The 26,883-nt window shown below is 40.4% G+C and overlaps 1 protein-coding gene across 3 annotated transcripts in view; it reads left to right on the top strand.

Moving 5' to 3' along the window:
- Positions 1–1,149: 1,149 nt before the first annotated feature.
- Positions 1,150–26,883, top strand: part of sympk (symplekin) — a 32,671-nt gene continuing 6,937 nt past the window's right edge. The window contains exons 1-22 of one of the 3 annotated variants that reach the window (XM_051664126.1): positions 1,150–1,553; positions 7,764–7,852; positions 8,047–8,112; positions 9,635–9,688; positions 9,772–9,845; positions 10,322–10,448; positions 10,542–10,791; positions 10,990–11,160; positions 12,547–12,786; positions 14,775–14,926; positions 16,179–16,329; positions 16,450–16,663; positions 18,713–18,863; positions 18,936–19,171; positions 20,802–20,883; positions 20,986–21,099; positions 21,179–21,326; positions 22,736–22,896; positions 24,763–24,871; positions 24,975–25,075; positions 25,412–25,502; positions 25,767–25,865. In XM_051664126.1, the coding sequence (XP_051520086.1) occupies positions 1,535–1,553; positions 7,764–7,852; positions 8,047–8,112; positions 9,635–9,688; positions 9,772–9,845; positions 10,322–10,448; positions 10,542–10,791; positions 10,990–11,160; positions 12,547–12,786; positions 14,775–14,926; positions 16,179–16,329; positions 16,450–16,663; positions 18,713–18,863; positions 18,936–19,171; positions 20,802–20,883; positions 20,986–21,099; positions 21,179–21,326; positions 22,736–22,896; positions 24,763–24,871; positions 24,975–25,075; positions 25,412–25,502; positions 25,767–25,865 (2,899 nt within the window). In that variant the 5' untranslated portion in view covers positions 1,150–1,534. Of the gene's footprint in view, positions 1,554–6,581; positions 6,717–7,763; positions 7,853–8,046; positions 8,113–9,634; positions 9,689–9,771; positions 9,846–10,321; positions 10,449–10,541; positions 10,792–10,989; positions 11,161–12,546; positions 12,787–14,774; positions 14,927–16,178; positions 16,330–16,449; positions 16,664–18,712; positions 18,864–18,935; positions 19,172–20,801; positions 20,884–20,985; positions 21,100–21,178; positions 21,327–22,735; positions 22,897–24,762; positions 24,872–24,974; positions 25,076–25,411; positions 25,503–25,766; positions 25,866–26,883 lie in introns of those variants that run through there. The other 2 variants (XM_051664122.1, XM_051664135.1) reach the window with 2 other exon arrangements.

Genomic DNA, 26,883 nt, shown 5'->3' with positions numbered 1-26,883 from the left:
AACTGTAAGAAAGCCGATTGGGACAAGTTTGCAAAACTTTCAGACCTGTATTCCGAAAGAACTACAGGCTGTACTGGACAGAAGAGCTGCAGGAACTCGAAGATAAAGTCTCTAGATCAAGGCAAAAAATTTAGAACAACCCAACCACAGAAAATCGCAGAGCTCATAAAGCCTGTACTGCAAAATAAAGAAGAGCCTAAATCCAGGTTGCAAGATCAAACTGGAGAGTAAAAGACAAAAAATCTGGACAGGGATGGAAAGAAACTCTGGGAGCTTCTAAAAGCAATGAATGATGAGGACACGAGTAGCTCCTGTCTCTATTAAACAAGACCAAAAAACTGGCAAACTTATTTATTGACAACTATGAGCATGTCAGCAACATCTTTGTACCTGAGGACAGGAAACAACAGGTCTGTGAAGAGCAGAGGAATATTACCAGTTCAGAGCCGCAAGAAGTTTACAGGTACATAAGCAATTCAACATGAGGGAAATTGAAGAAGCTTTGAAGACCTTGAATGAAAAGACATCCCTTGGTCCAGACAAAGTCACCAATGAAATGCTACAATATCTTGCAATATAAAGCTTCTAGCTATATTTAACAACAGCTGGAAGATATGTCCCGCAGTTCTAATAAATAGCTGACATTGTGCCTATCAACAAGAAAAACAAAGACCGAGCAAAGGTGGATAGTTACAGACCCATAAGCTTCCCTAGTTGTGCAGGCATATGGAAAGGCTCATAAAGACCAGACTCTGGTGGCATTCTAAGAAAAACATCATGAACAGGCAGGCTTCAGGCAACACTGTTCAAGCAATGACCTGATCTGAGCAGGTGGCCATCTACAGGTTTACTTAAAATAAATGTGATAATTTCAGGGATTTTCATTAGCTACATAAATTTGCAACATTTTAAAGCTGAAGTAAACAGAATTGCAAAAATAAACACTTGTTTTCTAAACAGCTCTGTGAACACGCCCCCCTTCTGCCCTTGCTCGAACAAATAGATAGTCCCTCCCCCAATGTACGTCATTGGTCGAGTCAGTGTTATTGTGTGTGTGTGTGTGTGTGTACAGGAGGGTCCCTAAAAGCAAACAGAATAATTTTCACAAATGTAAACAAAAGTATTTACAGCTTTTAAGAAAATTAACCTATGGATGGCTTACTTGTACAGTTGCTGACCCTGCATATTAAGCTGGGATAGGAGAAAGTATTTTGACACCAGGGCCGGAGTGGCAATCGGGAAGATCGGGAGAATTCCCGCTGGGCCGGTCAAAAATTGGTCCGGTTAGGTCCGCATGTTGATTGACAAACTTTCATCATATGTCGCATAACAATTGCCAACAGTCCGTAACATCCGGTAATTAAAGGATCAGAATGGTGTTCCGTATTATAGCGGACGCAGTCTGTGTTTTATCATCTCACACTAAAACAAATGAGAGAGTATCCTGTGAGAGACGAAACTGATGTGCTTCACTTGACAGCGCGGGAAGGATCACGGAAGAGCCATCGAGAACAGATAGGCTACTAATAGCTGAATGGATGAACGTGCTTCAGGTACAAGATCATCACAAGTTTAATACTGACTGCAGTCTCACAATCTCAATCAATTAATCTCTGAAATCCTTTTCCCTAGCAGTGCAGAATTACAATAGCAAAATATTAAATATTAAATATTTTTTGTCACAAAATAACAGAATACTCGAAGTAAATGAATACAGATGCAACAGCAGGACACGGTACGAAAATAATGGGACTTTACAGCTCTCAAATGATTAAACTCAACGAAACAAATTGCACAGAGTGCCTTCAATGTTGTATAATGCGTTAAAACCCTCTTAAAGAGACAGTAACCATTTTGCCTTTGTCCTGAACATTTACAATCCAAGTGAAAGAAAAGTACAAATGTGTTATTTTTAGTCTTTTATTTCACTCTTATCATTGTAAAATGGCACGTTTTTGAATGGCATGTAAAAATGTAAAAACAATCACTCAACCTTCATTGTTTCACTGGATCTCAAATCAAATCACTTTTATTGTCACTCAACCATATACACAAGTGCAATGGTGTATGAAATTCTTGGGTGCAGTTTCGATCAACATAGTAGTCGTGACAATGATGAGTCATAAACCAATTTACAATAACATCAAATTAACACAACACAATTTAAAGTCTAATACACACATAATTACACATAACACAATATACAAATAATAACATATAATGTACAGTATACAATACACACAATATAGATACACATTATTCAATAAAAAAAAAGTATATATAGAATGTACAGTAGGTTGTATTGTACTGTATTGACATTCAGGCTGTCGGTTGATAGTCAGTTGTTAAGAGAGACATAATATAATAATAATATAATTTATGGCAGTCCGGTGTGAGATATAAGAGTAAGGGTAATAAAGTGCAGTGCTGATGTATTTTGATCGTGGGAGATCAAGAGTTCAAAAGTCTGATTGCTTGGGGGAAGAAGCTATCATGAAGTCGGCTGGTGCGGGTCCTGATGCTGCGATACCGCCTGCCTGATGGTAGCAGTGAGAACAGCCCATGGCTCGGGTGGCTGGAGTCTCTGATGATCCTCCGAGCTTTTTTCACACACCGCCTGGTATATATGTCCTGGAGGGAGGGAAGCTCACCTCTGATGATGTGTCTGGCAGTTCGCACCACCCTTTGCAGTGCTTTGCGGTTGTGGGCTGTGCTATTGCCGTACCAGGCGGAGATGCAGCCAGTCAGGATGCTCTCTACAGTGCAGGTGTAGAACCGTGTGAGGATGTAGCGGTTCATTCCAAACTTCCTCGGCCTTCTCAGGAAGAAGAGGCGCTGATGAGCCTTCTTCACAACGACTTCAGTGTGGACGGACCATGTGAGTTCCTCAGTGATGTGGACACCCAAGAACTTGAAGCTGCTGACTCTCTCCACTGGTGCTCCATTGATGGTGATGGGACTGTGTTCTCTGTCTTTTCTTCTGAAGTCCACCACAAGCTCCTTTGTCTTACTGACGTTGAAGGAGAGGTTGTGCTCCTGACACCAGTGTGTCAGAGTGTGCACCTCCTCTCTGTAGGCTGTTTCATCATTGTCAGTGATCAGACCTACCACCGTCGTGTCATCAGCAAACTTAATGATGGCATTGGAGCTATGTGTTGCCACACAGTCATGTGTGTACAAGGAATACAGGAGTGGGCTGAGAACACAGCCCTGTGGGGCTCCAGTGTTGAGGGTCAGTGATGAGGAGATGTTGCTGCCTATTCTAACCACCTGGCGTCTGCTTGACAGGAAGTCCAGGATCCAGCTGCACAGCGAGCTGTTTAAGCCCAGAGCCCGGAGTTTCTCATCTAGCTTGGAGGGCACTATGGTGTTGAATGCTGAGCTGTAGTCTACAAACAACATTCTCACATAAGTGTTCTTTTTTTCCAGGTGGGAGAGAGCAGTGTGTATTGTAGATGCAATGGCATCATCAGTGGAGCGGTTGTTGCGGTAAGCAAACTGCAGCGGGTCAAGAGAGATTGGCAATACAGAACAGATGTAATCTCTGATTAGTCTCTCAAAACATTTGCTGATGATGGGGGTCAGAGCAACAGGACGCCAGTCATTTAAACAAGTTATTTTTGATTGTTTTGGAACAGGCACAATGGTGGATGTTTTAAAGCATGTGGGGACTACAGACAAAGAGAGGGAAAGGTTGAAAATGTCCGTAAAAACACCAGCCAGCTGGTTCACGCACGCTCTGATGATGCGGCCCGGAATGCCATCTGGGCCCGTGGCTTTGCGGATATTCACCCGTCGGAAGGATCAGGTTACATCCGCTACAGAGACGGAGAGTGAACTAACCTCTGTAGCTTCGGCTGCAAGAGCTCTCTCCGCGAGGGTGGTGTTATTTCCCTCAAAACGAGCATAAAAATTATTTAGCTCATCTGGGAGAGAGGCAGCAGTGTTCATGGTGGAGTTTTTATTCCCTTTAAAGTCTGTGATGATGTTAATTCCCTGCAACATGCTTCTAGAGTTGATGGTGTTAAACTGTCCTTCAGTCTTGTTTCTGTACTGGCGTTTTGCTGTTCTGATTGCCTTTCGGAGGGCATAACTGGCTTGTTTATGCTCCTCCGCGTTCACGGAATTGAAAGCGGAGGTCCGCACATTAAGTGCCGCGCGAACATCGCTATTTATCCATGGCTTCTGGTTCGGATAGATCCGTGTTGTTCTGGTCGGAACGACGTCCTCCACACACTTTCTGATGAAACACGTTACGCTATCAGCGTAAAGCTCGATGTCGTCATCAGAGGTGGACCGGAACATCTTCCAGTCTGTGTGATCAAAACAGTCTTGTAGCGTAGAGTCTGATTGGTCCGACCAGCACTGGATCATTCTGAGGGTGGGTGCTTCCTGTTTCAGTTTCTGCCCATAAGCAGAACAGAAGAGTGGTTCGATTTGCCAAATGGTGGGCGGGGGAGGGATTTGTAGCCATCCCGGAAGGGAGAGTAGCAATGGTCCAAAACCCGGTCCCCTCGTGTGTTGAAACTAATGTGCTGGTGGTATTTTGGTGCGACTGATTTGAAACTGGCTTTATTAAAGTCCCCTGTCACAATGAACGCGGCCTCAGGGTGCGCGGTTTCCTGCTCACTTATACTCCCATACAGTTCCTTGATTGCCCGGTCTGTGTCGGCTTGTGGCGGGAATGTACACAGCTGTGATATTGACCGCTGTGAATTCCCTCGGTAGCCAGAATGGTTGACACAGAAGCATGAGAAATTCCAGATCAGGAGAACAGAAAGACTTGATAGAATGTACATTCCTCTGATCACACCAGGATTTGTTGATCATAAAACATACACCATCTCCTCTGCTTTTGCCTGAGAGGGCTTTCGCTCTGTCCGCTCGGTGCACAGAGAACCCCGCGGGTTCAATGGCTGAGTCTGGAATCTCCGCAGACATCCAAGTTTCTGTTAGGCAGATAATGCAGCAGTCCCTTGTATCTCGTTGGAAAGAGATCCGCGCTTTCAGCTCGCAGAGCTTGTTATCCAGAGACTGAACATTTGCCAGTAGAATACTGGGTAGCGGGGGTCGATTTGCGCGGCGTCTTACTCTGATGAGAACGCCGGCTTTGTTTCCCCTTTTCCTCCTGCGTTTCCGCGTCCGGACGGCCCAGACAAAGGGCTCCACTTGTGTGTTTGTAAACAGCGGGTCGGCATTGAGGAATTTGAAGTCTGGTTTACGGTGTGAAATTGCTGAACCAATGTCCAAAAGTGTTTGTCTGTCGTAGACAATAAGGCAGACAACATCCAAGACAGAAAACATAAGAATTGTGAACAAAACAAACAAAACACTACCATGTTGTGTCGGAGCTCGCAACGCAGCAGCCATACTCGGCGCCATCTTGAGTCCGATCTGTTGCTATTTTAATTATCTAAAATACAAAGCACTGACCATTTAATGTGTGAGCCTGTACATCTTGAAAGAGTTATAAACATTTACAGTTCTATAGTGTTATGTGCCTAGACAGTCTTTAAAATAAAATTAGTTTGCCCACAAATGAAATGTTTCTCATCATTTACTCACCCTCATGCCATCCCAGATGTGTATGACTTTCTGTCTTCTGCTGAACACAAATTAAGCTTTTTAGAAGAATTTCTCAGTTCTGTTAGTCCTTTCAATGCAAGTGAATGGTGATCAGAACTCAGAAGGTACAAAAATCTCATAAATGCAGCATAAAAGTAATCCATACAACTCCAGTGGTTTAATCAGTGTCTTCAGAAGTGATATGATAGGTGTGGGTGAGAAACAGATCAATATTTACAGTTTTTTTTTTTTACTATAAATTCTCCTCCCTGCCCAGTAGGGGGCGATATGCTTATGTAAATCACCATAAACAGAAGAAGAACTCTTAAGAGAGAAGAGTGCTTTTGAAAGTGAAAGTGGAGTTTTATAGTAAAAAATGACTTAATTATTGGTCTGTTTCTCACTGCTTCTCATTTACTTGCATTGAATGGACCAACAGTTCTTCTAAACATCTTCATTCATGTTCTGCAAAAGAAAGCGGTGTTTCTTCATGCTGTGACAATGTTCAAATTCTACCTGTTTTCATAACGATCTTTAGCGGAGACGTAAATCACGCAGTATTTCGTGCGAGGAGTAAATCGCCCAGAAACTCTCCAAGCTGTTCATGGCAAACGTCACTCATTTGTGTGCATGAGCTTCAGGGTTAATCATGAACTCCAGATCAAACTCTGAATTGACACACGACGTTTGAAGCGAGATCGCCAAACCCGATGTAAACTGGTTTGAAGCTGGTTTTGTTAACTTGAAACTTACTCTGAAACTCAGTTTATTCAACTAGCTTAGTGCAACAGATTTAGGCTGTTTGATGAATAAAATTCTTAGTTAAATGGACAGAACAAGTGTAAAAACTTTGCAGCAGTTATGCAAATAAAAACTATTAAGGTGGTAGGTCAAACTTTATTTGTGACCTGAAATCATGTGGGCTTTATTTTGAAATAAGCTGACCGAATTTTGAATGGTTTAGCGCGGTACATGTCACGTGTGGGATAAACTCAATTTCCCAGAAACCTCAGTGAATTCAACCTCGGAAGTACATTTCTCTTGTCTTAGCATGGCGCTAATGAAGTGTGGCCGGTTGTGTATCGTAGAGCTCGATAATGTTTATTAAAATAAACTATCTGGACATATAGATCAGACAGACAAAGAAAAAAGTAAGTTAAAATATGATTGGAGCTTTATAGCTCTCCATCCATTTAATATAATAGCTTCAATGCTAGCCGGACAGGTTTCAAGTTTATATTATTTACCCTTTTATTGCATTTTAAAAGAGTCTCTAAAATGTTTCTTTTAAGTTCTCTGTAATACTCGTAACTTACGTTACTTAAGTTATTGACGTGATTTGGACAGTCAAATGGAGTTTTGTGAATCATTCTGATGATTAATCTATGATAGACTTTGCTCATCCAGTTAGGTATTAATCATAAGATATTTTCTTGTGAGTTGCATATATACATTTAGAAGTTTTAAGCAGTTTTCATTAGCATGATGGACAGCGATTCCCCATGGTTATGAATGTCTGCGTCCTCCTAGTGCACTGTTAAGATTATATTGATTTATGGGAGTGACCAGAGAAGTGTTTAACATATATTACATAAATAACTAGTATTAACGGCCGATTATGTTTATTTGCCCAGGCTTAAGATTGTCTAAAAAAGCAAAGCTTATTTTTACAACAATTTAATTTAATTGTAATTTTTTTTTTATTTAATTGTTTTTGCATTGTGATATAATTTATCTAAACAGTTAAGGACTCTTAACCCCTGATTGTCATTATTGGAATACGTTTGGACGTTTTATATTGTAATTTCCATTATTCTCAATGATGGATTTTTATTAGATTGTCATTACTGTAATACTGATTAATGATTATTTAAAAAAATAAATAAAATGTATATCAGCATAAATAAATGGCAATATTACAAGTACTACCATCATGTAGAAGTGCCTTTAAGTAGCCTATTAAAAAACAACAACATAAAATTCGAAAACATATATTATTATTTTTTGTTTTGTTGTGAGTGCAGGGGGAGTTGTCATGAAATGTGATTATCATGAATGTAACCTAAGAACATATATGTTTAAGTGATTTACAGTTAGCGAATGAATTGTGAAGTACAAATTTAAATGGATATCTTAATATCTGAATTTGTCACACTTTTCCCAACATGTCTGACAAGCTGTGGTGTATGTTTCTGTAGATTTTTCTGAGATGGCGTCAGGCATGGGAGAACAAGCACAGGTCTCCAAAGAGGAGGACGCAGCCTTTGACATGACCACCAGTGAGAAGGTAACACACGGGGCCGGTGTTACAGTAAAAACTTTGAGCCTACATCGTTACTTTTCTGAAATAATTGTGGCTTTACTTTATATCATAGAATTTTACATGCAAGTTAAAAAAAATGTATTGACTTGTGTTCATTTTTATATTTATTTGCAAATGTGGCATCTAACCGTTTGGCATGGATTACATTTGTCCAACAGGTAGTGGAGCTGCTAAACCAGGCTGCTCTCATCTCCACTGAGGAAAAACTTATCGTTCTCAAACAGGTTTTGACTTCCTTTGCCAGAATCCTAGTAAACATAGAAATCTGGGCCCGTATTCACAAAAAAATCCTCCTGAGGGTTTATAACTCCCTAACGATCCGAAGCAAGACTGCTGCCGTCAGTCCACATTAAAAACAATATATTAGAATATTATTATGACACTGACCGTTTAAAAATGTATTGCCTGAATCGCAATTAAATCGATGTATTTTAATAATATGATATTATAATATTATACATATTAACATTAACCTTTAAAAAAAGGTATCGCCTGAATCGCGAGGGTGTTTTCATTATTGTAAACTTTTGGCACTTTTCCACTGCACATTACGGTTCGACTCGACTCTGTTCGCTTTACTTTTCTGAGCTTGCTTTACCACTGCAGTTTAGTGCAGCCTCATTAATCTATATTATAGGCTGATCGTCATAGTTGCGCCACGTCTACTGCCGTAGAGCTACTAATGTACTCCTCGGCTACTAACGAGAGGAATGTCTGCACCTCGTTTATTGACCACGGCGTGGTTTTGCACACAGCCATTTCTTTTTACAATTCGAAAGTCACGTGAACAAATGATATTGCTGTCGCCGTTGCTAATTTTAAAACTAGCGGGTTGATGTCCCGTGTCGCAAATCCAGTGACGCTGGTCGTGACGATTCTCTCTGACCAGTCAGTGATCTGCAGGGTTTTGACGTCACATTTAGTATCGGCTCGGCTCGCTTGGAACCTCGAACGAGGTGGTACTAAAAAAAGTATCAGGTACCAGGTACTATCCACAGTGGAAGACCCCAAAAAGCGAGCAGAGTCGAGTCGAGCCATACCGTGCAGTTGAAAAGCCCCATTAGAGATGTAGCTACCTTTCCCACAAACTGAAACAACCCAATTACACCGGAGATAAAGGTTTTAACAAGTCGCTCCCTAGCCACATCAAAATGAAACTGTTACGTGGATGAATTAGGAATTTCTGTCATCCATCAGCAGAATCATCTATCAAACTATGCCCTCTCTAGACCGCACATCAACAATTCATAGCGTATTTTTTCCTGTGGATGTGCACTCGCTGCAGATAAAAAAAAAAAGGGGGCATTCACCGGGAATCGCAGGGCTACCCGGTGTTTTGATGCTGGATTTCATACTGGATTGTACTTCATTGCGTCAACACAGGATGAAATGTTCATCAACCGAAAAAAAAATCCAGCCATCCATCATATACTGTATATATCATTGTCTGTCTTAGCTGACAAATAGCGTTTCCTTGTCTACCAATCACTGAGGGTGATTTAAAAGAGCGCGCTAGTAAAATGTGACATCATCCATAGCAATGAGGTCAACTCCGCCTTACTCTTAAGATTTCCTTACTAAAACTTGGTCTTAACAGTTTTGTGAATAGGTTTTAAGCAAAAACTCCTAGCTAGGAATTATTTGGAGAACTCCTAGTGGTAAGATAAAAATCTTTGTGAATACGGGCCCAGATGTTTAGTGTTTACATGATTATGCAACTCTGTTCTGTATCTTTTTTTTTATTAGGTGCAGGAATTGATTATCAACAAGGACCCTTCATTGCTCGATAATTTCCTGGATGTAAGTGTAACACCATTTTAAATAGTTGTGAGGCGAGGCAGACATGTAATAGCTTACTTTCTGATTTTATGCATCCTCCACAGGAACTCATCGCTTTTCAGACAGATAAGTCAATTGAGGTCAGAAAGTTTGTCATCGGATTCATTGAGGAGGCATGGTGAGTTTTGGCAGGTCTTTGTCTTGGCTTTGTTCAGACAGACCGCAAACATGAGGTTTTTGACATATCCGACTCCAATCTGTTTAGTTGTTTGTGGTCTGAACAACAAAACACCACTTTTGCACTTAAAACAACATATTTTACAAACCCGATCCACACCACATCCATATGTGGTTTGAAATACGATTAAAATCGGATTTTTTACTATGCATTTCAACCTGAATGGTCAGATCAGATTTCAAGTAGTTTTTTGTCACATTTCCATTTTCCATTCTCTGTCCTCAACTGCTTTCTATCATTACAATGGGAGCCTATGATATACGGCACGTTACAAATGGTTCTGATTTAATTACTTGAAAATGTCAATGCAGACATTCGGGTTTGAAAAGCGAATTCAGATTGTGTGCAGTGTGAACAGACCATACAGCGTTCATGATCATTTCCTAAAGAGATGTTTCTGTGTCTTTTATATGCAGTAAAAGAGACAATGAACTTCTGCTGAGGCTTATTGCCAATCTGAACATGCTTATGAGGGATGAGAGTGTGAATGTGGTGAAAAAGGCTATTCTGACGCTCACTCAGCTGTATAAAGTGGCTTTACAGGTATCAGCCATTTTTCACTGATAGTTTTCATTGTTTGGCTGGGCTGGTATTTTTTACATGACTAGTCATATGACATTGTCTTTGTTCTGTTAGTGGCTGGTGCGCACTAAGAGTGTCTCAGACATGCAGGAGGCATGTTGGGATATGGTGACCCAGATGAAAGAGGATGTTTTGGCATTGCTGGATTCTGAGAATGATGGAGTCCGCACTCACGCCATCAAATTCATAGAGTCCCTCATAATCACTCTGTCACCACGGACTCCCGACTCCGACACGCCCAAGAAGCAGGAGGGAGACATCAGCCTGGACAAAATCCCAAAAGACCACACATATATTCGTTATGGTAAGCACATTTAAAAAAAACAAAATAGAAAATGGTTCAACCAAAAGTCAAAATTCTGTATTTACATTTAATCACTAATATGGCATTCCAAACTCTTCAGTGGTTCTTTGAAACGAAGATGGAGAAATTTTGAAAAAAGTTTTCATTGTCTCCGTTTGCATCATTTGTCATCACCTCTTCCTTCTGTTCTGCTCTAAGACACCTTGTGTGAGGAGGGGAAATCGGCTCTGGAGCAGCTGTTAAAGTTCATGGTGCACCCTGCCATCTCCAGCATTAATTTAACTGCTGCACTGGGATCACTAGCCACTTTGGCGAGACAGCGACCCATGTTCATGTCTGAGGTGGTGCAAGCCTATGAGACACTACATGGTGAGTTCAGTGCACACACCTCTTCAGTAATACTGATTACTGTGTTTAGTGGTTCTTGCTAAGACAAGCATCACTTATTTTTGCTCATACTTGGGGTTGTTCTAAACCCCTAACTCCAAGTATTAAACTTTGGTGTGTAACACATCTCATACTATTGCTTTTATAATCATTCGGAAAAAGCGATTAGAACGATAAAACTGTGTAAAAATCCTAGAGACTTACATTGTAGCAACAGAAAATCATAGACACTTTGGGGTGATTTCTTTTGACTTGATCCAGAAAGCAATGACCAAGAGCACCCTAGCAACCACATAGCAATGATTTAAAACCACTCAGTTTATCAGCATAGCAGCACCCTGGCAACCACACACAACACCCTTGCATCATGACGGCAAGTTTTGCATGGCCAGAAAATAAAACATAAATGAAATTATGTAATTATTTTATTTTCGTTTTACATGTATACTGGGTTATTTCACCAGATATGAACATATTTATGAGCTCATATCTTGTAATGTCACTTAATTTGATTTTAGTTAGATTTGATTGATTTGTGATGTAGTGTACATACAAAATGGTGCATTGACATCGACTATGTTTACATGGACACCAGAAAGCAGCTTATTACCAGAAAATGGTGTTCTGGTTTACATGCACTGTATAAGCGGCTTATACTTTACTCCCGTATACATGCAGCTCAGTCAGTAAGCAGCTTTCTCCTCAGCATCTTAATTTCCCCAGGATGCTTGTTTAAATAACAAACATGGTATCCAAGGAAGACGTTGCTATTTTATTCATTGTTGCTCCATTTTATTTCCAGATATTGCAGAGCTGTTGCTGTTTTTGTTTTCTTAACTTTGCATTGGGACCTGCAGTGGAATTGTGCTGTAATAGTGGGGTTCCCCTCTTACATGAAACTCTGGTGTTCCCCCAATTTACGAGCACATACAGGATAGGCGGACTTAAGGGACTGTCGATATTTTACTTTGGTGTGTCTAAATAGGTATAGTTTATAGTGTACGTGCTTTTCCCACTGTACTACTAGAAATGTCGTATTCTTCCCGCTGTGTTGACTTGTTTTTGGGCTCCATCCCTAGACGTTTGTTATTTGGTCTGTTCCCGCACATGTGCACTCTTTAAAAACCTATAAGAACATGGCTTATGTGTTAACATGACCACATAAGCCACATTCCCCAGGAGAAACCTGGATGTGTTAAACCACTTTCTCTTAATCCCTTAAGTGGCGTAAGAAAATCAGCGTTCTTGTTTGCATGATGTTTAGGAATGCCTTTTTCTGCAAAAGCCCTGGAATAAACCGTTTTCTTAAGTGCATGTAAACGTGGTCATTCTCCAAATGTTCTTACACTCTTTTTCTGTACTCCTCAGCTAACCTGCCCCCGACTCTGGCGAAGTCTCAGGTGAGTAGTGTGCGCAAGAACCTGAAGCTACACCTGGTCTCTGTGCTGAAGCACCCCAGCAGTGTGGAATTCCAGGGCCAGGTCTCTACTCTGCTGCTGGACCTCGGCATGTCTCAGAGCGAGATCACCCGCTGCACCCCTGCCACTGCACCGCCCCGTAAAAGACTCAATCAAGAGCCTTATGTTGAGGGCAAGAGGATAAAGATGGGTGAGTAGCTGTTTTAATGTTGTATTCTTCAAATTTCAGGTCAGAATCGGACTTTTGTGTTTTTTAGATTTTCAGACCAGCTAAATGCTAGTGTAATCCGAAATAAATGATAAAATAATCATTTAGGCTGGGTGTGCAGGGTGCAAGATCTGACACTCAGGAGGTCATGAGCCCCTTCACACCTTACATGCAATACTATTCGACACAACTTTACGACCTGGAAAATTCTGAAGCAATCGAATGAATTTTCTCTCTATTTTTCCTTTATAAACAAAAATTCCAGAGAAGAAGATTGGTTTAATTCCTTGTGGCAGTATTAGTTTGGGATTTAGAAATTAGAAATTTTTTTTAAACAATTGCGGATAATCATTCCAAATGCTGTCCCAACGTTTGACAGATTCGGATTTGCAAGGGAGACTATCTGATATCATGACTGCATCATTACGCCAGCGTGTTACTGCCAGTTACTGCATGATATTAAAATGCACAAAAAGTACAAGTTTAAAAAGAATGTACGTAAAATTGGCGTGTTGTTTCTGCTAATTATAGGCTACTTTGATTTAATCTAAGCGCAAACATGACGTTTGAAGAAGAGTTATTTTATATTTGTGTAATTGTGCTTCAGATGTGCTTGCTTCTCGCCTGTGTCACTGCATGTTGATAACAGACATACTGAAGAAGATCTGTGAAGTTTTGTTCATGTTTAGAGCCGCACGGAGCCAGCAAAGTTTTAAAATCTTGTCAATCATCCACTGCACTAAAACAGGTTGAACTTTCACCCTAGAAGGTCTTGGTTTCAACAGACTCGCTCTTGGGGAGTATAAAAACAAAAAAACTATCACGTATCCACTGTCGTGTATATACATCATAACCGATGCTACATACCCATGAATGGAGCTGCCAATTGCCCTAGAACTTATGAAATGAATACAAGCATGGTGCATAAAATAGACCATGATGGAAATTTTACAACTCAGTTTGTCAGAGTGATAACGATTTTTTTTTTGTAGCGCAACCTCTAGGTATGGCAAAGGATTTGTTTGAAGAGCTGAGAACAGTATGACCTTTCTATAGAATCCTTCTCAGTGATGTGGCCATGAATAATATGGGAAAAATGCTCATTTTATCCAAATGTGTAAAAGCTTCATTAACACTCATAGAATTTCATAGAATATGCGGGTTGTTACGCCGCCTTGGATTGGTCAATTTCAGGTAGATCGCCAGATCGGCTCGTTCAACTGCTCACACCTCACGAATTCAAGCCAACAGTGCCCAGATTCCTTCGACATGATTAAAAATTATCGGGAGGTCGTAAACTGCAAGTAAGCCTCTCTGCTCAGCTTGTTATTCCTCTCACTTGATGCGAGCCATGACCACAAGAGCACCAATGATTTACACACAGACAAAAATCGGTCGGGAGCTCACAGGACAGGCAAACATATCACTGTGTAAGCCCACCTTTAGTTATGGATATATGCATTAAATTATTTTACAGTCTCTTCTGGTAACAGGCTTATACATATTTTTGTCCAATAAAAAGCTCTCTAGAATAAAAAAGGCCCTCCCCCTAAGTTATAAATATCACTTGCCTCCAACTAGCAATAGCAAGTATTATATCTTGATTTGTCATGTGTCTTTGCGGTCAAGTGTGGTTTTGTCAGGCTGTGACACACTATAGGCTATTGGCTGTTTAAAAAGAAGGGATGTGCCCATCAGTGTTTTCTGCCCCAACTTCCTGTTTCAGTAGGAAAACGTGTCAACATAGTCAAACCTTTTCATGACATATGGAACTTGGAAATAAATATATTTGTATTAGTAACTGTTCAACCTTGAAACAACAAACTAGTGTCATAAATCTAATTCCAGGTCAGTTGCAACTGTACAAGTGGGCTGCTTTCAAAACACTTCATCCCTTACTTCCTGCTCCATATCAGTTGTTTGGTTTCAGTTTAAATAGAAGGGAATTAATCCCATGTTTGTGGTTGCAGAGGCCGCTCTAGTGGAGGATGATGAAGATAAGGAGGAACCAGCTCCAGTCACCACCCCAAAACCCTCCTCCTCCGTTGGCACCCAATCAGCTATAGACCTCACTGCCGAGTTCCTGTTGCCTCTACTTTCCCCAGAGAATGTGGCCAACCTGGTGTGTACTCTGGCTTAGCCTTTTTTTATTGCAGCAACAAATATATAAATCTCAAATTAAGTTAACTACCCGCTTGACCAACACATAATGGGTGTTTTTTTTTAAAGCTTAGAAGCTAGACTTTACAATGCATATAGGCAATATAACCAATTCTTAGCAGGTGATTTTTAATTCACTGACAAATTAGAAGTGTTCCGTTTTCATAACGACTAAATTTAGGCATGCAACTCTGAATGGCGCAAGCCGATAGGTTCTTTGAACTTGTTATCTGTTAGCTAATCTCGCTCACATGTGATATGTCAAGCCAATCGGCTCACATGGTGTAAGCTGATAGGTCCTTTGACATGTAATCGGGTAGCCAATCAACTTGGGTTCTCTCTCTTGGCCTAACATTTAGTTTGCAAGTAAGTCGGTTTAACTCCAGCACGCTGTGAGTGTTTTCTCTTGAACCCTCCACCTCCACAGCTACACCTGTCTAGATCTGCTACGGGGGATTGTATTTATGTCTAATTGTACAGCAGCATGTCATACATGCTTGATACAGCATGTCTTGTGTTTTTCTAATTGTGCAGCAGCAGCATGTCCACATGCGTAACTCTAATGTTTAAGCAGTATATCTGTGTATGTTCTATCAGTAGCAAGTCTCAATACTTAGTCTGCAGCAGCAGCAGCGTAGCAGATCTAGTCCGCCAAGGCCAATATTGTTCAATATGTGATACCAACATGAACATGCTAAGCCTTTCCGTGAGTTGTGATGACTGAACTTATGAAATATGATTTTTTTATTGTACCATAGTGTTGTGCAGCAACATATGTTCAAAACATTCATACGATTGGAAAGGTCTCGATGAAGAGCATATCAACAAACAAGACCATGTATATACTGAGTAAAAGCCATGAAAGTACACAGAATTACATGCAAGTTGTAAATAGGTGTGGCTTTTTTTGTCATGTTTTTCACTGGTATTTTTATGAAACGATGAGTCCATATGATACGATGTGTTAATCTTCAGATAATCTTGGAGGAAATGCAAAGCTATCACAGATATCTTTTTTACTTAGTCTCTAGTTACAAAGCGGACCAGTCAGAGCTGTTGTGGTCTGCGTAGACACAATGCGTAGTTACATTTTTTGAGAAGTGCATGTCAGGCCATGGCAAAGATTCAATACAGAAGCATGAATCGCCCTTAACATTCCTTGTATGCCTTCTCTTCATGAATATGTTCAAGAGCTATGTTTCCCCTCAATGCAGGTGCTCATTAGTATGGTTTACCTGCCAGAAGTGATGCCAGCTTCATTCCAGGCCACCTACACGCCTGTAGAATCTGCAGGCACTGATGCCCAGATCAAACATTTAGCCCGGCTTATGGCCACACAGATGACTTCAGCTGGCCTGGGACCAGGTAAGGAGATAAATATTTAGAAGGAAGAGAAATGTTGGAGCCATGGCCTAGTAGTTAACACACGTTCCAACACTTCAACACAAGTTTGAATGCTTTTTGACGACATCTCCTCTTGCACAGGGTTGGAGTTGTGTAAGGCTCGGGAAGAAGTCAAGGAGGAAGAGGGAGGAGCTGGCGAGTCCAGCTTTAAAGACCCTCTCATCATCCGCAAGCTGTCTGCAGTGTCCCTCGGTCAAGCCATCTCAGTGGTGGGGGCCTACAAGACACCTGTCACTGAAGAGGCCCCTCAGATCAAAAAACTTCCAGAGCCCATACTGCCCACCACACAGCTTAAGTAAGAATGACCCTATTGCACAACATGCACAAATGAATGCGTACAAGCACACACACGACTGTGCACTGTATATAATATTATTATAATATATACAGTGGCAAGAAAAAGTATGTGAACCCTTTGGAATTAGCTTTTTTTTTTTTTTTGCATTAATTGGTTTTAAAATGTGATCTCATCTTCATCAGTCACAAGTATAGACAAACACAATGTGCTTAAACTAACAACACAAACACACAAACAATTATAATCTTTCATGTCTTTATCAAACACATCCCATTAAACATTCACAGTGTTGTGGAAAAAGTAAGTGAACCCTTGTATTTAATAACTGGTTGATCCTCCTTTGGTAGCAATAACCTCAACCAAGCATTTCCAGTAGCTGCGGATTAGATCTGCACAACGTTCAGAAGAAATTTTGGACCATTCTTCCTTACAGAGCTGCTTCAGCTCAGTCATATTCTTCTGAAGTCTGGTGTGAACGGCACTCTTGTGGTCATTTCACATTCATCTCTATTGTGTTAAGGTCTGGGCTCTGACTGGGCCACTCCAAAAGGTGGATTCTCTTTTTTAAGCCATTCTGTAGTGGATTTACTTTGATGTTTAGGGCCATTGTCCTGCTGCATCACCCAACTTCTACTGAGCTTCAGCTGGTGCACAGCAACCATGACTTTATCCTGTAGGATTTCTTAATAAACTTGGGAATTATTTTTTCCCTCGATGATGGCAAGCGGTTCAGGCCCCGAAGCAACAAAGCACCTCAAATTATGATGCTCTCTCCACCGTACTTCACCGTTGGGATGATGTTTTCATGTTGGAATGCAGTGCCCTTTTTATGCCATACGTAGTGCTGCGGGTTCTTCACAAAAAATTCAGCCTTAGTTTCATCAGTCCACAAAACATTTTCCCAGAAGTGTTGTGGAGTGTCATAGTGGTCTTTGGCAAACTTCAGGCACACAGCAATGTTTTATGTTAGAAAGCAGTGCTTCCTTGGTGGTGATCTGCCATTGACACGATGCCTGATTAATACTCAAATACTCAAACCAGCCCATCAGGCACCAACAATCATGCCATGGTCCAAATCATTGAGATCACATTTTCTCCCCATTCTGATGGTTGATGTGAACATAAACTGAAGCTCCTGATCCATATCTGCATAATTTTATGAACTGCTGCCACACGATTGGCCGATTAGATAATTGCATGGATGATTGTTGGTGCCAGATGGGCTGGTTTGAGTATTTCTGTAACGGCTGATCTCCTGGGATTTTCACACACAACAGTCTCCAGAATTTACTCTGAATGGTGCCAAAAACAAAAAACATCCAGTGAGGGGCAGATCTGTGGACAGAAATGTCTTGTTGATGAGCGAGGTCAACAAAGAATGAACAGACTGGTTCGAACTGGCAAAGTCTACCGTAACTCAGATAACCGCTCTGTACAATTGTGGTGAGAAGAATATCATCTCAGAATGCTATTCTGAGATGCAGGTTGGCACTGTTTTGGCAGCTGGAGGGGGACCTACACAATATTAGGCAGATGGTTTTAATGTTGTTGCTGATCGGTGTATATGTTCTATTCCAAAACTTGGTGAGCTAACATTTTGCTAACTAAAGTGATGTTCTTATAAGCATAATACATTCCATGTAAACATTTTACATAAATACTTTCAGTATAGAATGAAATGTAGTATAAATGGCAATTTATTTTATCGGTATTGCTCAACCTTTCCACTCTGAATTTTCTTTTATTTCACTGAACTTGTCGTAATGCTTTCAGGAATTGCTTTATCCACAAAGGATTCATGCGATACTTTGTACTGCCTTTTATTAACTATACATTTATTAACCTAATTTTGCCACCTATGGTTTAGAACAGCCCTTGTGTCAAGAGCAGTATGCCGTCTTGGTAGGCTGCTCTGTATGGTTTAAAACAGAGCTGTTCTATTTGTTATTTCTAACTTGTATTTGTTATTTCTAAGACACTGTTTTGATAATCTTTTACTGTCATCGCTCTTTTATTTTATTTTATTTTGTGCTAACTCTCATTCAGAGCTCCTGGTGCCAGTGGTAGAAAAAAGGTGTTCAAACTGGCAGATGTGGTGCAGCCCTTTTCAGATGCTCATATAGAGAAACTGACCAACATGGCCATTAAGCGAATCCTCCAATCAGAAAAGATCATTGCACAGAGTGGAATGTCTCATGTAAGTCAACTTTCAGAGACATGTTCCATGGATCCTGACTCAGTACTCATTACCATATTTTCCTCTTCCCAGGTACGTGTGAAACTGCTTGCTCGGTTGGTCACTCAGTTTGACAGGGGGAAGAAGAATGATTTGTTACAGTTTGTCTTGGAGGACATGCGCAGCAGAACTGAACTAGCCTTCTCTCTGTTATACCACGAGTACAATGAATACCTGAATCAGCAGCCCTCAGGCTCTCTGGATAGCTATGAACACTGTCTGTTCACACTTCTCTCAGGCTTGCAGGAGAAACCTGAGCAGAGAGATGGGTGAGGCACACTTTCATAATACTCTTGATGGTCAATTCAAATTAGTTATCCATATACAATCTCTGAGGGGAGAGTGTTAAATCAAGACATTCAATCAAATGTATGTTTATATGCAAAATACTTAGGGCTGGTAATAGATTAAAATAATTATCCAGTTAATACCATGATTTTTATTGGCATTAACGTGACATCATTTGTGAATTCATTTGGAGGTAAAAATGTCATTCTTTTTTTGTGGGGGGGGGGGGTGGTTGGTTCCCCTTTTTTACCCAATTTGGAATGCCCAATTCCCAATGTGCTTTTAAGTCCTCGTGGTCACGTAGTGATTCGCCTCAATCCGGGTGGCGGAGGTTGAATCCCAGTTGCCTCCGCCTCTGAGACCATCAACCCGCGCATCTTATCACGTGGCTTGTTGAGCACGTTGCCACGGAGACATAGCATGTGTGGAGGCTTCACGCCATCCACCGCGGCATCCACGCTCAACTCACCATGCGCCCCACCGAGAATGAACCACATTATAGCGACCACGAGGAGGTTACCCAATGTGACTCTACCCTCCCTAGCAACCGGGCCAATTTGGTTGCTTAGGAGGCCTGGCTGGAGTCACTCAGCATGCCCTGGGATTCGAACTAGCGAACTCCAGGGGTGGTAGCCAGCGTCTTTTACCACTGAGCTACCCAGGCCCCCTAAAAATTTAGTTCTTCATGATTTAATGAAAAACATGATCCCGGTCAAGGGATTGAACACGTCTTGAACAGGGACACCTATGCTGGTGCTCCGGCAAAGTTTCTGATTGTTTTGGCCAGTATTTAGAAAAGAGGACAGGACAGAATGAAACCGTTTTAATGTGAAATTAGCTAATGGCCTTTATGGAATATACCGTGTTCAATACAAGTTAAGCTTAATCGACGGTATTTGTGGCATAAAATGACCACAAAAATTAATTTTGACTTCAAAGTTACAGTGAGGCACTTACAATGGAAGTGAATGGGGCCAATTTTCAGAGGTTTTGAAGGCAGAAATGTGAAGCTTATAATTTTATAAAAGCACTTTCATTAATTCTTCTGTTCAAACTAATGTATTATTTAAGCTGTAAAGTTGTTAAAATCATCATTTTTTTACAGTCATTTTAGGGTTTGTTGACATTACATCGTCATGGCAACAAAGTTGTAAAATTGGCTATAACTTTACACAGAAAAGGTTAGTTAGTGATTTTATCACACTTAAAATCATGTTTACATGCATATTGTTTATGTCTTTTGGCTACACTTGCAAAAGTGAGTATTTTAATGTTTACAGATTGGCCACATTCACTTCCATTGTAAGTGCCTCACTGTAACCCAGATTTTTGCTTTTTTTAAAGAAAAGGTAATCAATATTATGCCACAAATGTTGTCGATTGAGCTTAACTTGTTTTGAATATTCCTTTCAAATCATTTATAAACTATGGAAACAGCCCTGACCTTTGGTCACAAGATACTCCATACTGGATGACCCAATTTTTTATTTTTGGGTGAACTAAAAATGTAATCTTAAATATAAATGTGTTAACCTTGGCAGTCCTATAAGCAATAGAAACAAGCTTTGCAAGAGAATCCCTAAATGTTCAATGCTGTTTCATTTATCACAGGCTTTTCACCAAGCTTGTATTGGAGGCTCCAGTCATTACAGACTCTGCACTGGAGGTGATTCGGCGCTACTGCGAGGATGAGGTCAGTTAAATTGTACTTTGTGCTATGTAGCTGCTTCTCATCGTCTGCATGTATACAAAATTGTCTTGAGGAAATCTCTTAATATTCTCAATTGTGTTTCAGTCTCGTGTTTACCTTGGCATATCCACTTTGAAGGAGCTGATACAGAAACGCCCATCCAGACAGTACCAGTACCTCAATGTTCTTTTGAACCTCAGCTCTCATGAAAAAGAAAAGGTTAACCTCTCATCATTTGTCATGCATTGTTTTTTCATTTCATAACAGCATAATAACCGTTAATTGCAATGCTCTTTAGGTGCGGACCACTGCCCTCTCCTTCATCAAACGCATGTATGAGAAGGAACATCTGAAGGACTGTATTGAGAAGTTTGCTCTCACTTACATGCAGTTTCTGGTCCACCCAAACCCTCCCTCTCTTCTGTTTGGAGCAGGAGAGGATACAGGTTCAAAAATATTTTTCCTACCTTGAAATACAATGCAATTTATCAAGTTTTCATGTTCTCTTACTGAGAATCGATTTGATCTGTGCGTTCATGTTTGTGTAAGTTGTACTGGGTAAGCTCCCTTAAAGGTGCACTCAATCATTTTTGTCGCACTGACAGCATAGATTCAGCATCACAGAAAAGCAAAGGTTCTCAGTTACTGTAGAAATGCACTGTTTGTAGGAGTAAAAGTGTCCAGTTACAGGGGATGTCTTCAATATCAATGTCTGTGTTGTGATATGATACTTTTTGCTACAAAATATATATTTTTATTTCCATATTATTGAACAGAAACCTTTCATTGGCCTACAGTGCACAGCAATCCATTTTGAATTTGTCTATGTCTGAGATAGATTTATTATAAATGCTATCTAAGGATGTGTCAATGTGCACCTGTGTCAGACAGATGCTTATGGAGTGTCTCCCTTTGGTTGTGTTGCATCATAAACGCACAGTTAAGTCATTTTGTCAAGTTAAACATACAGTAGTTTGAAAAAGAAAACACGTCTCGAGATTCCTGCATACGGAATTGCGCTCCGTCCAGCTGTGTTTGAGCGCAAGAACGCATCCTCATCTTGTGCTGTTGCTAGTGTCAAGCAAGCCAGAGTTTCATTTGTTCTCTGTACAGCTGCGCATTGCCTAAACAGCTGGAGTTTCACTTGCTGCCCCCTGCTGAAAACAGGTGTTACTTCATGCTTGAATTGCTCCGATGGTAGGAATATTCCTTAATAAGATGGGCTCACACTACACTCTGCTACATTTACTCCCATTCAAATGCCTTTGAACACAGGAGACCTGAAACGCAAGCTCATGCTAGAAAAAGTTGTACTCTGCTGCGTTCAAGAGTTCGAGTTTGCGAACTCTTACCTGCGAATCCGTATGATGAGTGACGCGTAACCAAGATCGAAATGTCACACGCAGACCTCTTGACTCAATTCAAAGAATATGTATGTCAAAGCTGCGTGTTTTATTGTTGCAGGAAAGTGAGTAGACAATATATTTTAACATTTTAATTGTAATATTTTTGATATTTGTGATGTATCATTTACTTACACCAGAAACCCTCCCACGTGACATCATATACTGGTCCGTTGCTTTGTCCGAAAACAATTTGCATGCTCAAAGCCTAGTGTGACCGCCGATTCAGGGACATGATTAATTGCATAAATGTTTTTTAACACGTAATTTTCGCACTGAAATAACACGTTAAATCTATAGCCCTAAAAAATTGATTCTTGAAATTAGAATATCAATACATTATCGTGAGGTACAATATTGTTTTTATCCCCAGCTGTAGTCTGAAATGTTTAAAGTGTAACCAGTTAAATCATGTCTCTCAGTCTCTAACCCTACCCTTGTTGTTTCCCCAGAGGTGGCGTCTCCCTGGACAGAGGAGACTGTGCGGCAGTGCCTTTACCTCTATCTTTCCCTCCTGCCTCTCAACCATCGTCTGGTTCATGAGCTGGCTGCTGTCTATACTGAGGCCATCGCTGATATCAAACGCAGTGTACTCAGGGTCATAGAACAGCCTGTAAGACCTTCTTTCCCAATTTTGTCTCTTGTCTCATCATAACTATTTTTGTCTTTAGTTTTCTTACATGGAGTGTGTTTACATGTACAACAACAAAATGCTGAAAAAAAAAAAAAGGTCTTTATAAAAACATATATGAATATATATATTACACACACACACACACACACATACATACAGTACTGTGCAATAGTTTTAGGCACATAAGATGTTTCACAAAAGCATTTGTCTTAAGATGGTTATTTATATCTTCAGCTTTAGTGTGTCAGTAGGAAATATAAATGTTAGACTCCCAAACATTACATTTGCAAATAGAAAAGATTAGAATAGAAGAACAGGGAGCCCTGCAACAGATGTCATGGCCCCTACAAAGCCCCCCACTGAACATCGTGTCACTCTGAGATTACACAAAGAGACAGAAGCAATTGAGACAGCCTAAATAGATTGAAGAACTGTGGCGAATTCTCCAAGAAGCTTGGAACATCCTATCTGCCAACAACCAAGGAAAACTGTGTTCAGGTGTACCTAGGAGAATTGGTGCTGTTTTAAAAGCAAAGGTGGTCACACCGAATATTGATGTAGCTTTTTTGTTTACTGGACTTTGTATGACATTAAGTGTTAAATGAAAACTATTTATGTCATTATTTTTGAAGACATTCTCACTATGCAACATTTTCCACAAGTGCCTAAAACTTTTGCACAGTACTGTGTATATATATATATATATGTGTGTGTGTGTGTGTGTGTTTACATGAACATTTTTCAGGAGAAATTGTCTTTTTTCTCTCCTCTTGTAGAGGTTGACCAATAGTGGATTTTGCAGGTACTGATAAATAAGGCTGTGTAAAGGCTGATAACCGATTAATCTGTCAATAGTATTTTAAAATTGATTTATAGAATGATAAGAATGATTTTTAGAAGTCTTTTCTTGCTATGATGGGCACAGACAAAGAGGCTACAAGAGTCCAAAATGAATTAAATCTGTGCAACCAAAATTACCAGAAAAAAATTCAGATTTGGTGTGTAACGCAGGACTTTTACAACATTCATGCATATTTTTTTTATCTCCCAATTTGGAATGCCCAGTTCCAAATATGCTTTTAAATCCTCGTGGTTGTGTAATCTGGGTGGTGGAGGACGAATCCCAGTTGCCTCTGCGTCTGAGACCATCAACCCGCGCATCTTATCACGTGGCTTGTTGAGCGCGTTGCCACGGAGACATAGCGTGTGTGGAGGCTTCACGCCATCCACCGAGCAACCATGCTCAACTCACCACAAGCCCCACCGAGAACAAACCACATTATAGCGACCACGAGGAGTTTACCTTATGTGACTCTACCTTCCTTAGCAACCGGGCCAATTTGGTTGCTTAGGAGACCTGGCTTGGGTCACTCAGCACGCCCTGGGATTCGAACTAGCGAGCTAGCGAACTCCAGGGGTGGTAGCCTGCATATTTTACCACTGAGCTACCCAGGCCCCCATTCATGCATATTTTTACAAATCTTTAGTTGGTTAATAGGAACAAAGAGGAATTGAAACCGATAGTTCCAAAAAGGAACTATCGGCACCGATTAATCGGTAACACCAAGATATCGATCTACTTCTTCCCTCTTGATATTAAATCGTAAACAGTCATGCACACATTGAATAAGTAGACAGAGTGGTAATAAAGGTGCTTGCATTTAAAACATTTGGGTAAGAACCTATGACCTTTATGAACTTTCCCCGATAAAAGAATGACACATTGTCAGCTTAAGCGTAATTGTTGTGAGATTACGCAGCTGCCTGTTTGCATTCGGTATTCATAAAACAGTGGTGCAATTTTGTGTGCTAAAGCTAATTTTCTTTCCTCTTTGCTTTGTGTAGATAAGAGGAATGGGAATGAGCTCTCCTGACCTGCTGCTTTTGGTGGAGAACTGTCCTAAAGGAGCCGAGACGCTGGTCACTCGTTGTCTGCACATACTCACTGATAAAGGTATGTTCGTGTGGATGTACAGTATGTGTGAGAGGGAAACAGTGATTGAGTCTGTATGTGCATGTATGAACCAAAAGCTTTCTTTCCTTCCCTGTCTTCACAGTGCCACCATCTCCTGAGTTGGTGGAGAGGGTGAGGGATCTTTATCATAAACGAGTGCCAGATGTTCGCTTCCTCATCCCAGTGATCAATGGCCTGGAGAAGGTTTGTCTCCTCTCCCATCTGTCCTGTAATTTTTGTATAATTTCTCCATCATCAGAGCTGATCACATATACAAAGCAGTGGTGGAATAAAGTATACCATATAAACATGAAAAAACACAAGCAAGCATAAAAACATGGCACATTAGTTTTGAAATCAACTGATGAGCGAGCACAGGTGTGCATATATTGCCGAGTGTACATCAACTTTGAATGTTGCGAGAACTGTCTGTAATAATTTGCTGCACTGACTTGATTAAAGGCAGATGAATTGGCTTTGAGATGTGAATAGGGCTCCTTGGAGACAATGATCTAATGGATTATTAACCGTTTTGAACAGACTGAGGTGATCCAGGCTCTACCCAAACTCATCAAGCTCAATCCCATCGTGGTGAAGGAGGTTTTCAACCGACTGCTGGGCACTCAACACAGTAATAACTGCTTATTCGCTTATGCATGTGTGGGCATTTTGATTAAAAAAGTGCTTTTATTTTCATCTTATGTTTGAATTTATTAATTATATTTAACGCATTGATGTCTTAATAATATTTTGTGATGCTTTGTGCAGATATAAAAAATGTTCAGAATTATGTCAAATAAGTGTCAATGTTTTTGGTGGGGAAAGACCGAGTTGTGTGATTTTACATTAAAGGAGTGTTGCTCTTCTGGATTCTAAATGATTTTGTGTTTTGAAGGTGAGGGCAGTTCCTCCATGTCTCTCACTCCTGGGGAGCTCCTCATTGCCTTACACAACATTGACTCCTCCAAGTGTGACATGAAGTCAATCATCAAAGGTAATTACTTATTACTAAAAATGTTATTTTTATTTTATTTTTTTAGAAAGCAGTTGCATGATCGTAAACCACAAACCAAATACAGTCCACTCATCAAATAAGTACAACATTATGTATAAATGTTTGTTTTATAGTAGCTTCCTTTTTACAGCTTTTATTCATTATAGTTTGCTTAGACAAACTTTGTCCAGTAGTCTGCACTCTTTCATTCTTCTCACTTCTTGCTCTGTTTAAAGGACTAGTTCACCCAAAAATTAAAATTCTCTCATCATTTATTACATCATTATTGGCCCCATTCAGTTCCATTGTAAGTGCCTCACTGTAACCTTGGTTTTTGCTTTTTCTAGTTAAAAGGAATGGAACAAGTTGAAATACATTTCTGTGGTAATCAACATTATACCACAAATGCTGTCAATTGAGCTCAACTTGTATTGAACCCAGAATATGTCCTTTTAATGCTTATGCACTTTTAGTTTTAGAGTCACACTTGTATTATTCGTGGTCAAATTTGATCGAAAACAAATGTGCAATTTATTTATTTTTATGAAGGAAATGTAGTAACACTGACTTCAATAATGCATTTTTGGAGGGATTTTATGCTATTTCTTTCTTTACCGAGATCGTGACAATGCACAATACTTGTTGACCCCTCTCCAAACATAGCGCTTATGGTTGTGACCATACAGCTCTATTTTGGTCTCGTCACTCCAAATTACAGTGTGCCAGAAGCTGTGAGGCATGTCAAGGTGTTGTTGGGCAAATTGTAACCGGGCTTTTTTGTGGCATTGGCGCAGTAAAGGCTTCTTTCTGGCAACTTGACCATGCAGCTCATTTTTGTTCAAGTATCGTCGTATTGTGCTCCTTGAAACAACCACACCGTCTTTTTCCAGAGCATCCTGTATTTCTCCTGAGGTTACCTGTGGGTTTTTCTTTGTATCCCGAACAATTCTTCTGGCAGTTGTGGCTGAAATCTTTCTTGGTCTACCTGACCTTGGTTTGGTATCAAGAGATCCTCAAA

Source organism: Myxocyprinus asiaticus, chromosome 3 (genome assembly GCF_019703515.2).
Source record: "Myxocyprinus asiaticus isolate MX2 ecotype Aquarium Trade chromosome 3, UBuf_Myxa_2, whole genome shotgun sequence".
Classification (NCBI taxonomy): Eukaryota; Metazoa; Chordata; class Actinopteri; order Cypriniformes; family Catostomidae; genus Myxocyprinus; species Myxocyprinus asiaticus.
The sequence above is the reverse complement of the archived record's forward strand: the minus strand, read 5'-3'. Positions and strand labels throughout refer to the sequence as shown.